This window comes from Bemisia tabaci, chromosome 9 (assembly GCF_918797505.1).
Source record: "Bemisia tabaci chromosome 9, PGI_BMITA_v3".
Taxonomy (NCBI): domain Eukaryota; kingdom Metazoa; phylum Arthropoda; class Insecta; order Hemiptera; family Aleyrodidae; genus Bemisia; species Bemisia tabaci.
The window spans coordinates 16,837,388-16,853,675 of record NC_092801.1 but is presented as its reverse complement, the minus strand read 5'-3'; the positions used below and the strand labels follow the sequence as shown (position 1 = coordinate 16,853,675).

Sequence of the window (16,288 nt, the reverse complement as noted above, 5' to 3'; positions counted from 1 at the left end):
CTGGTTATTGACTGCTAAATCCTGATTTCATAATTTTTCCAAATCCTGTTCAAATCCTGATTTTTCGCGGAGAAAAATTAGGCGAATGAAAATACACGAAAATAGCTTGATAAAAAAATCCGATCGGATGGCCGACTTTTCTCAAATCGTGATTTTACAACCGATTTTTCCTTAAATCCTGATGAAATCGGGATTAAACCCCGATTGACCTCAAATCCTGATAGAATCGGGAAAATCCAGATACTAGACACCCTGTCAGAAAAAAAATCATCAAATTTGATGAAATAATTGGCCAAACTGACGTGAAACCCCAAAATTTCAAGAAAATTCAGAAAACAGCTGGAAATTCCGCGATATTCCGGGAAATGCGAAGCTTCGAAAAAATTTTGCGAAAGTTCCGAAATTTGGAATTAATTCTGGAAAATGAAGGAATCAGGACCTAAGTCAGTGGCGTGCCGTGCTTTGCGATATTTCGATTGGTCTGCCATTTAAACCTATGGAAAAAGATCGATAAACAGGGTGTTCGCAGCGAACACCTGAGTAATCGATTTTTTACCATAGGTTTAAATGGCATAACAATCGATAAGTCGCAATTCACGCCACGCCACTGACCTATGTACTGAAATTCCTGACACATGCAAAAGCTCCATTGTCGAAAAGCCAATTTATGGATGACTGACGGCTACATGACGTTGATTTCAACGCTGCATCATTCGTTGCCTGGTCGGCGTCCGCCGATTATCGATCGGGTTCCGTTGAAAATGCAAAGGAGGCCGGAAGAAAGTCATCGGGCCCGAACTCCGGTCGGTCCCAACCTCCTGTCGTCCTGTCACCGTGTGCCGATGCGACGACGGAGAAAGTGGAAGCGAACTTCGCGTCGCAACCATCGACCATCTCATTGATTCCGATCGAAATTCCGAAACCGATACCCAGACCCACGGCCAATGTCGCCTCCACGTCATCGCTATTCCAGCCCACGTTTTTTGCGTCCTTTTTGCGGGTGATACCACACACGTGCTTCGGAGTTCGCTAATGGAGATGTTGCATGTGTGAGGGATTTGCGATTTGACTGTTGATTCTTGTGTAAAAGTTCGCGAGAAAAACGATGGTACCACTGGTTTTCTCTAAAATCAACTCCCATGCTCAAAAAAATCTCTCAAGTTGAGGCCAAAATGGAGGGTATATCTCACGCTATCCTGAGAGTCCACCTCTACATCAAGACAAACTCTCCATGCAAAGATAGGATCTCCGCGAATTAACATTAGCAGTGATGCCGTGTTTTACAGTTTTAGAGTCTCCAAAAAAAGATGCAGCCCTGTTAATGTATTTGCTCCCTATCTTTGCATGGAGAGTTTGTCATGATGTAGACGTGGACTCTCAAGATAGCGTGGGATATCCCCTCCATTTTGGCCTCACTTTGAGAGCTTTTCTTGAGCTTGGGAGATGATTTCAGAGAAAACCAGTGGCACCTTCGTGTTTCTCGCGAACTTTTACATACGAATTAACTGTCAAATCGCAAATCCCTCACACATACAACATCTCCATTCAAACTCCGAGAGTAGGTGCACTGATTAAAAATTGGACGTAGTTCTACGAAACAGACCTATGTGCAAGTGAGAAATGTGGGGTGTGCTCGTGGAAGCTGCATAAGAAGCAATGTAAAAGTGGGCGTGATTCCTTTTGAAGAATTGGAAAAGCGGGATATTACATTCTATCAAACAGACCTATGTGCCAACTGAATGCGGAACTCATGAGCCGCGGGCATGGCAAGAGAGCCTTGTGCACAGGGCTCACGAGTTAAAGCGCCTCGACGACCATCTCCCCGTCGTTAGAGTGCGCACTATCATTGCCGCTGACGTCACTGGCGCACAATTATTCCCATTCACTCTTACGCAAAGAGAACTAACGAGCACACCCCACATTTCTCACTTGCACATAGGTCTCTTTGGTAGAAATACGTCCAATTATAAAAGCACGTATGAAACTTTTGGATTTCGGATGCACTTTCCTAGTTTCAAAGACTTAATCCTTAAACACGCTTGATTACAATGCGCTGTCGGTCCTATTGATTAATCTTTCAAATGCATAGGTTGGCAGCGGCACTTTTCTAGCGATTTTCGTTTTTCACGATGTCGCCCTTTTGGGCCGCTTCCAGGACTTTTTGTCCACCTACCTTTTGTCCATTAAATAAATGTCCACCGCTATTTATGTCCACTAAACATTAAGTCCAGTCTTTATTAAGTCCTCATGATTTAATGTCCAACCATGAATATGTCCAAAATTGTCCAAATTGTGGACATGTTATGTCCACATTTTTTTCTTCTCATTTAAATGACAGGGACCACCTCAAAAATAAATGCATACTACTACTACCTTCATTCTTAAAAACATTTCATTCATGAATCAAGTCATGAAAGAGAACAGACTCTAAGAGCAGATAAAAACATATCGACGGTGAAACTACCAAACCACGTATCTCGGTTTGCGACGTCGCAGACTTCCTGTCATACTTTATTTTTTAAATGAAAAACTACTTAACATCCAGTCTTGAAAATTTCTGTGATTTTTCCTCTTTGTGCGGAGAAAATTCCGTGAAAATTTCAAGGAATAATATTGATTTGGTCTACTTCAAAAAAATAAAATGTGAGCGTAGATTTTTAAACACCGCAAACGAGATACGTGGTTTGGTAGTTTCACCGTCGATATGTTCATGTATACACTGTACGGATATGATAAGATGAAAACCAAAGCGGGAGCCTAGGAAACGCTACAATGCCAAATTAAACATTTTTCAGTAACAGATGCAGTCAAAAGTGAAAGTCCTCTTTAACTAGTTATTTCGTGCGCCTTCAATCTTGTAGGATACTGTGCAACGCCTCTGGCGCGAAATAGTTGCTTAAAGCGTTGCGGCGCGGCAGGCAACCAGCGTGACACGCGCATGAGCGCCTACAAACCTAACGGGATACTTCACGCGTTGCGCAATGCGTGAAGTATCCCGTTAGGTTTGTAGGCGCCAGTGCGTGTTCTGCGCTGCTAACACGCCGCTCCGCTCTGTGTTAGGCTCTAATTTTAAATTCGCGGAGTCAGCGTTTTTCAACTCATGATTTTGAAATGTTTGCACTCTCTCCATTGATTATTCCCTTTTAAACTGATGAAAAAGAAATATGTACTACTGGAAAATATAATGTGTTTTTTGTGAATGTAATAGTGGTTCCGTGTCAAATTTAATGACTTCCAAAGCATTCAAATTTATTATTTCATATTTTGGGCTTTTACTGTGCTGCAGCGTGGTGTAAGTTCAACTAAACGCTCAAGATTGGACGTATTTGACTCAGGGAGGTCGATGTACAAATAAGTTAAAAACAAAAAATTGCGTACTTCTTAGTTTTTTCCCTCTGTTATTAATTTTTGTATAGTTTCTTTATATATATAAATATAAGACGCTACTAAAAAATTTGACGCTTGAATTTGATTTTAGTGGACTTAACTTAGTGGACGTTTAAGTAATGGACTTAACAATAGTGTGGGCTTTAGAACTGTGGCCATAAAAATTGTGGATGAAAAGTCTGTGGGCGTAAAAAAAGTGGACATAAAGTCCGTGTACCTTTGGACCCTAGGAGCTACATAAATCGAGTTGTCCATACTCTCCCTATAAAGGTGCTCTAGGTTCACACATAAACGTCGGTCCTTTTAGACAGGCAAAACGTTTAGATTTTACTTAATTTTCGAGTGGTAAGTACCCCATATACCTACTTCGGAGTTCGAGAAGTTACTCGCTAGATTTCCACATTATTTAACGATGAGAGCACAAGTAATACCTACGACATTCATAGTCGTCGGTAATGGTCCACTAGACAAGGTGCGAATTTGAGCATTTGAAACATGTTTCTTAACCAGAATTTCACGTAGAACACGATTTTTGTACCAAATATTACTAAAATTAACTCCTAAGATATTAACCTATCGAACCTATTACCTAACAAGGTTCTTTCAGGTAATTTGTCACGAGTTCTGGCTTAGTCGACCTGGCATGCTATGTATAGCATCGGGTATGTAAAAAATCTCGGCAGATTTAGAATTTATAGCCAAAAACAAGGACGATAGACCCTCCACATGGGCCTAAAGAATCATTCTGAGCAAAAGATTTGTGAAATTCAAACAAATTAATGAGAGCAGAATACTACTTGGAAAAACCTCGCATTCGATACAGAAATCGATAACTGTATCGAATGCGAGATTTCTTCCAAATGATTCTGCTTTCATTTCTCTGAATTTTGCCAATTTTTTGGTTTACCTAGAATGGTTCCTTGGGCTCTTGCGCAGGGCCTAGCGTCTTTCTTTTCAGCTAAAAATCCAAATCTGCCGAGATTTTTTAAATAATTGTTGCGATATATCGTCTGCCCGTTCGACCATACGCCAGAAACCAGTGACAAATCACCTCAACAGTCGATACTGCAAATGTGTCGCGGTGCCTCATTTTCACAATTTCGTTAATCGAACTGTGAAAATAACTAAAATTTAATTTAATTTAATTTAATCTTGAGAAGAATGCTTAGCGACACCTTTCCCACAACACCTGATGAAACAAGGGGAGCGAACAAGTAAAACTTGCGAATTTGAATTGATATTTTCATAGTTGTCTTTCTAATATGTCATTACTTTTAACGATTTGGTCTCTCAATATGCCTTGCTAAGGAAAAACGCCGTATGAACATTCCAGAGTTGCCAAATTTTCCTTGATAAAACTGGTATTTTTGACGACATTCATGCATATTTTTCCTTGAAATTTTTGGAAAATAATGTTCAAAATTTTCCCAGTAATTTCGGTTTTTATCGGAGGAAACTTGGCAACGTCTGAATGCGCATATGGCGTTTTTCCTTAGCACGGCAGGCAATGTAACCCTCTAAATCCCTTAAATCTTCCGTAAAATAAGCTTAATAAAATCGGCGGGCGATATGACAACGCTGGTAAACCCGGCCATGATTCTAGTCAGAGACTTCGGGGGTTATATATAGCCCGGGCAGGTCACACTGTGTCGCTGCACATCATCTTCCTCCGCCGAGACTTTTTGCCCCCCCCCCCCCCTCCCCGGGGTTGTCGCGGGTCCCGTACAGCCACTCACCTCCCCGAAGACCTCCCCAAAGACGGGCAGACAGCCTTGGCCGGACCCTGCTTTCCAACAATGCAACATTTCGGACTTTCCGACCGATTTACGCGCATTTTTCATTTCAGTGAAACGGAGGTATGCCTTTTCCGCACAAAACCCGCTGTTTTTGTCATTCCCCCACGATAATCGCGATTGAAATTTCCGCGCAAATTCCATCTTCATCAGTCGTGGCTTAGAAAAATTCCTCTCTTTCAAGACTACGATATGCATATAATATTCAAAATCAGATAAGAACCCTCATTCGCTTGCCTTGGCTCAACTTTTTTTTGGTCTGTCCTACTTACGTCCTAATGATGCTACCTATTCAAGCTTTTAGAACTTTAAAAGTTGTTGCTCCGAAAGATATTCAATGTAACACATTCTTAAAGTACATTGAAAAAATTACATTTATCTGCACGGTGTTGCCAAATTGTCCGAATAAATATTTGCGGAAATATTCTGTGCGGCAATGTCAATCTCAGATTTTGTGTAGAAATTTCAAAATCGGAAATTTTGTGTGGTAACATCAACCTTCGAAGATTTCTCCTCATGGAGAGGCTGCCAGGAGGAAAGTTTTATTTTTCATTCTGAGGGAAATAATTTTCAGATTCCAAAATAATGCGCGACGCTTTTCTGACCCAGATAGCACACGAAGTGCTGAGAATATTCTTACAGTGTTCTGCGATTTTTGATACGGTGGCATATTCCCAGAATGTTCTTAGAACATTCTGAGGTTTCCTAGAACTTTTGAATATTTTGGGAACATTCCAAAAGTTACAGATAGCGATACTGTACTTTCAAAAATTTACGACATTTATGCATTTATTCGTCCCTCCGCCCTCCCGCTGAAGCATTATCAAGTATCAACATCACCGATTGTTGCTCCCGCCATTGCATTGCGGTCATCGTGACGCGCCAATAGACTACGTCACTACAGAATTCCGTTGGCGTCAAGTCGCTTGTTGTGTGTGTGTTTGTGTGTGTCGTCAAGTGCGTCAAGTGGCTGTGGCACTGTGGCAGAGGAGAGGGCAGTGGAAAGAGGAAAACCTTGTAAGTATTAAAATTCTGCTAAAATCAATTTACTTTTGTTTTAGGCATTATGAGTGTGGTAATTAATATGCATGGCAACAGTGTACGCCAAGTTATCTCAATAGCGTCCCGGCGTCTCCGGCCCCGGCGGTATCAGGGCGGAATGTTATGTGGCCTATTTCACCTTCGTAATGCACGTGAATTTCAAGTTTTATTTTCGTCAACCGCGACTTCCTGCCCATTTCCATTTGATTTGTTCGTCAATGTCTCTTTCGGCGTTAGAGTCACTTTTCATTCTAATCCGCCATCCGTCGAGTCTAATTTGTTACGTCTACCTTTTCAGTGAAGGCGTCAGCAACGAACACTAAATTCAGTACCAAGTGCTAACAACCGAGTTTTTCAAGTCGCCTAAAATTTCGTCATCGCCTCAAGTCAATTCTCCCCCAAAATCTGTCTCCTCGTCAAGCTCCTTTTGTCTTCCCAGCCATCCCATTCACATTAACAGAGTGCTATTCCCATCCTTGCGAAGTCCTTTTGTTAGTCGAGATGAGTGAACGGAGAAAGTATTCTCGGAAAGGTTACGCTCAAGTAAGTAAAAGCACCAAGTATAGAAGAATTAATGAAATTTTGAAGGCAGAGAGTTTTGAGCAAGAATCTTCTTCCGATGAGGAGGAAGTAGCATCGCTGAATTTATCATCACTTGCCAGCCAGGAAGGTGAGACTTGTGGTACTTGTGATATTATAAATAGTGGTTCCGTTGATCTCGAGAAGTCTGTCGCAGCCTCTCCTCCCACCAGTCCAAGTCTTATTGAGTCAGATAGCTTTGGTGATGATAGTGATGGTGCACGAGGAGATTCCCCAGGACTGCATTCAGTTTACGAATCGTCCGATTCAGATGCAAGTTTTGCTAACGGAGACTCTGATGGGGAGGAATTCTCTGATTTAAACAGTGACGGAGAGGATCTGTTTGAAGAAAATTCTGATATGCCCAAATATAGTCTACTAGTAAACCTGCGGATCTGGGGAGTTACTTATAAAATCACAAAGGTTGCATTATCTGCCTTGCTCAGAATTTTAAAATCTTCTGATCCTAATGAACTTCATACTTTGCCATTGGATGGTAGAACCATAATGAGAACACCTCGTCATGTAATTGTTAAGAAATTAGAGAAAGCAGGTGGGGAGTTTTATTATTTTGGATTAATGAAAGCCGTTCAAAATGCCCTGGAACGAACTAGTGAGAAAGTCACGAACATAGCCATGGTAACAGGCATTAATGGTCTACCACTGTTCAAGAGTAGTGGCGTACATTTCACTCCCATTCTCGGTAAAATAATTTCAATTCCGGATCTCCGCCATCACGTTTTCCCAATTGCTATTCATTGTGGAGATACTGACAAACCGCAGGACGCGGAGGAATTCTTGAGTCCATTCATTGATGAGGTAACAGATCTCATTAAAAACGGAGTAAACTTTAAAGGCAATGTATACAACTTTACTTTGAAAGGTTTTAGTTGCGACTGTCCTGCAAAATCTTTTGTGTTATCTTCTATTGCCAGCAATGGAAAATATGGTTGTACTAAATGCGTTCAAGAAGGTAAATGGTCTCATCTTTGTCGAAGGACTTTTTTCCCACAAGTTGATGCACGTTTGAAAACCCATGAAGATTTTATTAACAAAACTGTTCCACAGTTTCATCTGGGGGACTCGCCTTTGCTTAGAATACCTGGTATAGACTTTATTAATGATTTTCCTCTTGATTACCTTCATCTAGTCTGCGTTGGTGTAGTGAAGACGCTTGTTAAGTTATGGGTATTCGCGTCTAAAAACAATGCCAAACTTCCTGCTGAACGAATTTGTCAGGCCTCAGGGAAAATGTTACTGTATGAGAAATTCATTCCTTCCGAATTCGCTCGTAGGTCTAGAGCCATGGAGGACGTCAAGAGATGGAAAGCCACTGAGCTTCGTCTGTTTGGCTGTTACTTAGGCCCCTATGTATTAGATGGTATCCTCAGTGAACAGCGCCTTGGTAATTTTGTTTTGTTATATGTTAGCCTCAGATTATTATTGAACCCCGTTCGGTGTAGAGAGTACAAAGAAATTGCAACTGAAATGCTTGTTGAATTTGTAGAAAATTGCAAAACAGCTTATGCAGACAATCTCTTAACGCACAATTTCCACAACTTGGTACACTTGCCGAGGAATCTTGATTCATTTGACAATATGGAAGATTGTAGTACCTTTGATTTTGAATCATTCCTACAATATTTGAAGCAGACTGTTGTCAAAGGCGATAAACCATTGCAACAGTGTGTGAAACGCATCGAAGAAGCAGATGCTTGTCCACCTTTACTGCCTTCAAAGAAACCCGATTTCCCACGGTGCTCAATGCCGTACCGTTGTCGTGGGCCATTTTTAGAAGGATGTGCTCGTCCCACTTATCAAACAGTGCATTTTCCAACCTTTAAACTTTCTGTCTTTGCTAGGGATAGTTGTTTCACGACTTTGGATGGCAGCATATTTGTCTTGCGGAATATTTGCACTGCTTCTGAATCAAATGACATTCTTCTTGTCGGACGGAAGTTTTTACAAAAAGAAAATGCTTTTAACACTCCTTGCCCGAGTTCGGATCTGAAGATTTACATTGTATCAAACTTATCAGAAATGATTGTTGTACCTGTTTGTGACGTTCAGTACAAGAACATGTTGTTGCCATTCCGATCAAAATTTGTGGCCCAGCCAATTTTACACACTCTATTATAATTTCATACCACAAGCTCTCCCTCCACGATCAATTTCTCATTCATTCACACTTTATGGGCCCAGGAAATTGATATCACATGCTGAACTCCAAGAAAGGCTTCATCAACTACTTCTGACTTTAATGAGCGTTTGTGCCAAGTTAGATTTTAAGAAATTTCTCTGTAGGTCGCGTTAAGCATTTTTAAATTTTCGTATTATACGGTACTTATCAATTCTTCCTCTCATTTAGTTCACGATTTGTTTGTTTTTTGATCATTAGAGCCTCAGGAAAAGGGGAATGAAAGATCAACCCTGGTTTTTTGTTGCAAAGCTGTTTCAGTAATTTAGTAAAGTATATTAAAGATACATTTGAAAATTCCAAACTCTCACTGTCTCTAACCCTTTCAATGACCAATCCTGTCCCCTACTTTTCCTCTAATTCCTAATGATTTTGAAGGAAACTATTAATATTTTGGCAAGCACACTTTGCAAGTATACAAGTGAGTAATAATAATCTTTTTTAGTTTGCGCTTATTTTTGGTTTTGTCTTTGATGAACATGTTTTTATGCTTCAATAGACAAAAACGACAAGATTTCACTATCGATCACGAGTCAGTTTTCACAACATTTGCATGCAAAGGTCAGGAAAGAATTGGGAATTCGTTAATTAATGAAATTTGGTCCAGAACCTTGCATTATTCAATTTCAAATGATGGCACTTGAGTTAAATTTTCATTAAGTTTCCTTGCTGAACTGAGTGTTCTTATTTACTCTTAGATCTTTGCTTCATTGAGTAACTTTTCTCATAATTCCTCAAAGACTTGAACTTATCTTAGTTTCCTTCTTTCAACATAGAATCAGTTGGAAGCTAGTTATTTCGGAACATGTTTTGGTGATTATATGCTGTTGTTGAAAACTGAAAATTTTGGAGATAATATCAGGAAATACAAGTCATAATAACCAAACCTTAGTTTTTCTCTGAGTTATAGTCTGATTTTTCTTCTGTGCATTTGCTCATCATTAAATAATCTGTACTTTAATCATGGACCTTCACTAATTCTATAAATTTCTTTTCGACAGATTCATAACATGGCAACATTTTGTGTCGTCATTTTTCCATGTGACAACACTGTTGATATCGTTCGGGAGTCTTGGCTTTGTGGGCTCAATGATGACTTTGAGGAATTGTGCAAATTCCCCCCTGTAAAAGGGGATAGGAAGAAACTCCAAAATCTGCTGCTCCAGCAGGAGGAACCTCATCCATCGTGGCAAGAATATGTGATAGTTGCCAAGCGAACTGGTATCGGTAAGAATTACTTTCATTTCCTCAAAGGTGCATTTCTCTCTTTTTTGCAGGAGCCTATTCTTAAGAAAAATACTGGACTTCAGCCACCCAATTGAGTGTTTTATTCATACTGTTTTAAAGCATATGTAGGACTTGAATCGAAAAACATTGGACTTTGTGCGATAACATATTTCATATTGTTAGCGCTTATAACTTTTTGAAAACTCAATGGATCTCAATGAAACGCTTCCACTTTGTGGTCCTCATTTAGATGTAGGTACCTATAGACACCAAGATCGTTGGAATCCGTGCCTTTGTTTGAGCTGCAGTTGAATGGAAACCGAATCAAATTTCAGATTAAGGGAGTTATGTGTGACAAAGAGTGTCTGCCACCCTTTGCTATCGGGACTTCAGTAGGACGTCATTTTCCTCGATCGGGGGTGGCTACCGCCACTCTTGATGAAACATCAGTGGTTGCCAAATTTATTTGATAACATTAAAGATATTCAATCGTGCAAACTTTTTTAAGGTAAGGAAAAAATTAAATCACCGTACCTTCTGCTTTTTTTCTTTCTGCTGGTCACATTTTCAAAATATGTGGTCACTCGAAAGCTTCCGTCTTTTTTGTCCTGAGCATTTTTCAAAATATATGCTACAAGAATTTCTTTTCCTGATTGCAGAGTCATACTCAGAGGCAGTCCGCTTACTAAAAATAATACAAGAGGACGAAGATGGAGTTACCACAGACCCCGAGCAACTCGGCCGTGGTTGGCGGAGCCCCAAACGGAAACGAATTATCTCTTCATCGGAAGAAGATAATCCACAGGTCAAAAAAGCTAAATTGAAAATAGGCGGAGGAAGAAAAAAGTCAAGGGAAGTGCGCAGTAACGCGCAAAACCTATGTACATCAAGTTTACAGGATTTTAAAATCCCCCATTGTAAATCTTTTAGAATTCCATCGCCAACTTTAAGCTCAAGTATTAAACAAAGTAATTCCAAAGCTGGAAACCCAACATATGCCACATCAACCCAAAAACCATTTTTGTCACCTCTGATGGACATCAGCAACATTTACCCAACCCTAAATCTTACTGATCAAGCAGAAAAAAACAAAGAAACTGGTCCTCTGAAAAACAGTGTGCCTCAAAATCGACTTAATCCAAGGCCTTTGCCGGTCAGAAGCACCAAAGAAAGTCATTCTTCGAAGAACACTGCTCCTCAGAATCAAAAGCCCTCAAATCAAAGGCCTGCAGTGGCAAAAATCGATGGCAATCAATCTCGGCCAAAAAATGTTCCTCAAAATGGAAATTCTGTGAACCAACGGCCCACGGTAGGAAAAATTGTTTCTCAGAATCGAAATCTTATTAACCAACGGCCCACAACAGGAAACGTCACAGTTGGAAATCGATCTCGGATAAACAGTATTCCTCAGAATAGAAATCCTCCGAATCAACGACCAGCAGCAGCAAACATTAACAGAAATGTACCTGGGATAAAGAATGTTTCTCAGATTCTCCCAGATATCAGAAATAATCTAAATCGTCAACCTGCGGCAGGAAACATCAACAGAAATACATCTCGGACTAATACTGTTCCTAACCAGCACACTGATGTTACAACAATGTTGCTTCGTGTAGAAGGTATGTGATGTTCCTATTCTGTTGCATGTAATGTAGGGACAATAGATAACAGTTCAAGAGAAAACAGTATATTTGAACTAGATCTATGTACTCAACTTTCCTGAATTAAGTTTACAATTAATATTATGTGTGTCATGCTGTAGGTAAACTTGATCTGGTTCTACAAAAAGTCGATCTGGGCAATGAATTTTCTCAAAGGTGTAGCAAAAAAGCAACTGCTGTTAAATTGGCTGTCGATGGAAACGCCGAAATTTTAAAGAATCTGGAAGTTCAGATGGCCAATATGGCAATCGCAAAAGTATGTGCACAAACAGATGAAATAAAACAACGGTTTCCTTTGAAATCAGTCGAGGATTTGGAACTTTTGGAAGATGATCTCTCGGACCCCAATTTCCGCAAAAACTTGGTAAGTTTTTTAGATTTTAGTTTAGTTTAATTATTATGAAAGAACTAATCAAAATCAAGAAAATAACTTGAGAAAACTCGTTAGTTTCTTTAATATTTTGGTGATCAGCTTTCGTGATTTTTGAGGGAAGAAAAAAAACTTTGTCTCCTAATATTCTTCATGTTTCTTAAATTGCTTGTGAACCCAAATTATATTTAAATCATATTTTAGGAATCCACGAATTTTGGACACAGGAAACCTCAAATGTATAGACAAAAAAAAACACACACACACACACAAAAGACCAGACAAATTTTATACATCAACTTTTGTGTTATTTTTCTTCTATTCTTTTTGCCTTAGGTATCGTACTTCAGCAGGAAAAATGTCAAAACCGTTGGGGATTCCGTGAGGAAAATGGTCAAAGAGATGATAACTGATCGTCTAGCATCTCAATTCTCCATGACAGGGCAAAAAGGAGGCAAGTTACCCCTAAACAAGTATGGGATGTTTATTACTGCTTTTCAAGGTAATTAATTATTTTCCTTGGTTCCAGTAAGTTTCTTTAATGTTTCTTGTGATGTCAGGTGCCCAATTGAAACAATATCAGGCGCAAGGTTCTGCGATGATCATAACCTCAAACTCGCAGAGAGAACCTTGACACCTGCATAATTGTACTATAAGTCTGATGAGGTTTACGAAACCGTGGAATGCTCAGATGTAACTTTAAATGCATTTTCCTCACTTCTGAGTGGATTTTATGATTTTCTGACTTCAACAGTTTTTTCTCGTAACATTCTTCAGCAGAAGTGGATCAAGAGCAACTTTCAACGACCCCTTCAACAGCATTATTGTTGCGCGACAAATTTCATGTCTTTGCTTGTGCCAAATTGAAGCTCCAAATCACAGGGTGTGAACAGAGCACGAAAAGTGCAGAAATAGTGGGCATACTTGTCAAAAAGTACGAAAAAAGTGCAAATACTTCGTCAAAAAGAAGACATTTTTTTATTATTATTATGACCAAAAGAGACTTGTTGCATATAAATAATATTTGAGGCTTAAAAAAAGAGTTAAAGTGTGTAGAGCATGTTTTTTGACAAAGAGATAAGAAGGACTTTTGTTCCGAAATGTAGGCTTTCCTGATTTCCTCGCCCAGATGAGAAAGTAATTTTTTCCATTAGGGAAGGAAAAAGTAAGTATTTTTTTAGATGAAACAACCAGAAGGCACCCTGATGTCAATCTTGTTCTGAAACAATACACGTCCATTTGTCAAAAGAGAGGCGGAGCCTCAAATAGCCCCCTACCCTTGCCTGTCCTAAATGGAGTAATTCAAAACTTGCCTCAAAGCTGTCATTATGGTAAGATATGTGGTAACTGGTTTCCTAATTTAATGTTATTCATTTACTTCAGTACGTTTAGCTTCTGATCTGGAATTGAAGTTTGTATTTTTTAATATCCCACTTTTCTTCCTCTCTTCCTACCTTTCTCCCACCTCTCCTTTCTCTGCATTTCTATAGTCAAAAGAGGATTATAATAATCTTGTTTCTTTTTGAAATTTCCAGATGCAGTCAGAGTCACTCATGATTTGCCTGACGAAGCAATAATGACTCCACTGAAAGTATGGCTGGTGAAGGCGAAACATCGATTGAGCGAAGAGAGGTGAGACTTTATACTTTAAGACCTCTGTGTCAGGTGCTTTATGTAAAAAAATTTTTTTACTTATTATTAGACCGCATTTTGCAAAAAGGAACCAATAGCATTTCAACATTGCTAAGATTGAGCAACTGTTTTCTCTTTGCAACTATAAACTGATCCTCTAAATAAGTTTCATCTTTTCTCCTGATTAACCATAAATTCCAGACGAAAATTACCTTTGTAAATTTAAATTTTTGCATGATTTCAGCAATTTTATTGTGAAAAATGAAAGTTGCACCATCTTAGCAACATTGGAATGCTCTTGGTTCCTTTTTTCAAAATGAAATCCAATTTTCCTTTTCTTCTGAAACTCGTAATTTAAAATTTCGTAAATTATGTGGGTTTCAGTCTCTCTTCTTTTGAACATCCTTGACAACATACTTCACCATCCAGCTCGATATCTGTACAAAGTTGCTCCGATTAGTCAAGTTTGATATAAAATTCGACTTTTAAAAGGCATATTAAGGGTTTAGGAGTTCGTTTTTGAGTTCAGCTTTGAGTGATAATCATTAAAATTAGGCAAAGTTTCATAAGATTAGGTGGTTATGATCACTCTGTGTTCATCGTGCAAAAGATCCATTAGAACTTCGAAGCTTAATCTGTGGCCAAGAGCACTTTTGCACAATTAAATGATGCATGGTCCTTATTATTTTTCTAGCGATGATGAAATTGAGGACCAGGATGGAAGTCAAGGCGAATTCGACGGGCATGAAAATGAGGACCAGGATGGAAGTCAAGGCGAATTCGACGGGCATGAAAATGAGGACCAGGATGGAAGTCAAGGCGAATTCGACAGGCATGAAAATGAGGACCAGGATGGAAGTCATGGCGAATTCGACAGGCATGCAAATGAGAACCAAGTTGGGAATCAAGCCAATTTTGACAGACATGAAAATGTCTCAAATGAAAATCAGGAGGAATTTGACAGACATAACGAGAGCACTGGGAACCAAAATGAAAGAGATTATGCGGAGAGGGAAAATGAAGTTCTGGATGATCTATGGAAAAACTTCTGCGATAAGTATGATAACGAAGGTCAACGCATAGGAAGCGATGATGAAACTTGCGATGATGAAACTTACTTCTCCGAATGACTTTTTGTTTCCTCATCACATTATTGAATTTTTAAGTTTGTTTTTGTTCTTTCCTCTTTTAATTTTTGGTGCAATTAAGGTGCAAAAGATAGTTTATGCATTTCAATGTTACCTTTTTTGGTACTTTAGTGGTTTAATATTTCTTCCTATTACTTATTAATCGTTCCTTTATTTTGAGAATCAAGTCTTTACAATAATGTTGAAGGGTCAACCAAATTTTTTATTCTTTTTTCCTTATTTTTCAGGATCCTAAGATTATGGATCAGTATTATTTTTGTGTTCTTATGGTTTTGTTCAGTAATTTTCAATTCTTTCATTATATGAAAGCACAAGTCGTGCTCCCACCAGACATAATGGGATGTGTCGACAACATGGTTGATTGTAGTCAAATATGATACATATATGCTTGCTTTAACGGCCAACTTCCTGTTTTTTCTTAAATTGAAGTGCAAGGGTGCCATATTTGTTCACCAGTGTTATGTTTTGCATTTAAATTTTTATTATTATTATTACTATTATAATTTGTATTTTTCTTTTCTTATGTTTTGGAAGGAAAGTAAGTCCTTCCAGAGATCCATTTCAATCGCAATTTTTGTTCTTTCTTACATATTTTTTACTTAAGATGCTTCATACTTTTTTGGTTCAATGTCAGTCCATTAATGGGGCTTTTGGGAGCAAGAGCTGCATTGATCTTAAGCACTAATTTTTTCATGTTTTTGCCTTAAAATAATGATGAACACAGTGGAAACTTTCAATAATTTGTTTCTTTATACTTATACACAGAACACGCTTTACCATCTCAATGCTACAATATGCAGGAATGGTATTTCATGGTTTCAGGAGTAAATTTTGAAATTGTTTATGATGTCCATGGTTATGTTTCAGTGAAAATTCCTCAGAATCAATTTGCTTTAAATAACTCCACTTTTAGTTACAACCGCTCAATTCCCCTTCAATTCTTCCATAGCAGAACCATCGATTTTTATCTAAGAATAGGTTATACATTTCAAACACAAAATAATCGTGAATTTCTCACGCAACATCCTCTTTGTACTTATTTTTCTTATTTTTAAATAAAGTGTAACTTCAGTTTTTGCTCAGATTTTATGCTTTATTATTTCAAAGTTTTTTCTGCATCATCCACTGTAAGTTTCAACTATCAGCTTATGTACTTCCACTCACGTTTGATTTTTTATGGGAGTCTGCTTTACTAACACTACTTTTTTCTAACAACGATCCAATCAGATTTCTTGAAACATCTTGAAAAATTT

The 16,288-nt window shown here is 38.6% G+C and overlaps 2 protein-coding genes across 9 annotated transcripts in view; one reads left to right on the top strand and one right to left on the bottom strand.

Annotated features, from left to right (window-relative positions):
* LOC140225508 (tyrosine-protein kinase Fer-like) overlaps positions 1-16,288 on the bottom strand; it is a 122,374-nt gene that overhangs the window by 103,467 nt on the left and 2,619 nt on the right. The window lies entirely within an intron of this gene.
* Positions 5,785-16,119, top strand: LOC140225506 (uncharacterized). 5 transcript variants are annotated; one of them, XM_072304643.1, is made up of 7 exons: positions 5,832-6,197; positions 9,999-10,224; positions 10,884-11,843; positions 11,987-12,249; positions 12,592-12,757; positions 13,791-13,887; positions 14,582-16,119. In XM_072304643.1, the coding sequence occupies exons 2-7, from the start codon at positions 10,008-10,010 to the stop codon at positions 15,015-15,017; spliced, it is 2,139 nt and encodes a 712-aa protein (XP_072160744.1). In that variant the 5' UTR covers positions 5,832-6,197; positions 9,999-10,007; the 3' UTR covers positions 15,018-16,119. The 5 variants fall into 5 exon arrangements, with proteins under 5 accessions (XP_072160741.1, XP_072160744.1, XP_072160742.1 ...); XM_072304641.1 differs by lacking the exon at positions 5,832-6,197 and adding an exon at positions 6,252-6,764; XM_072304642.1 differs by lacking the exon at positions 5,832-6,197 and adding an exon at positions 8,943-9,418.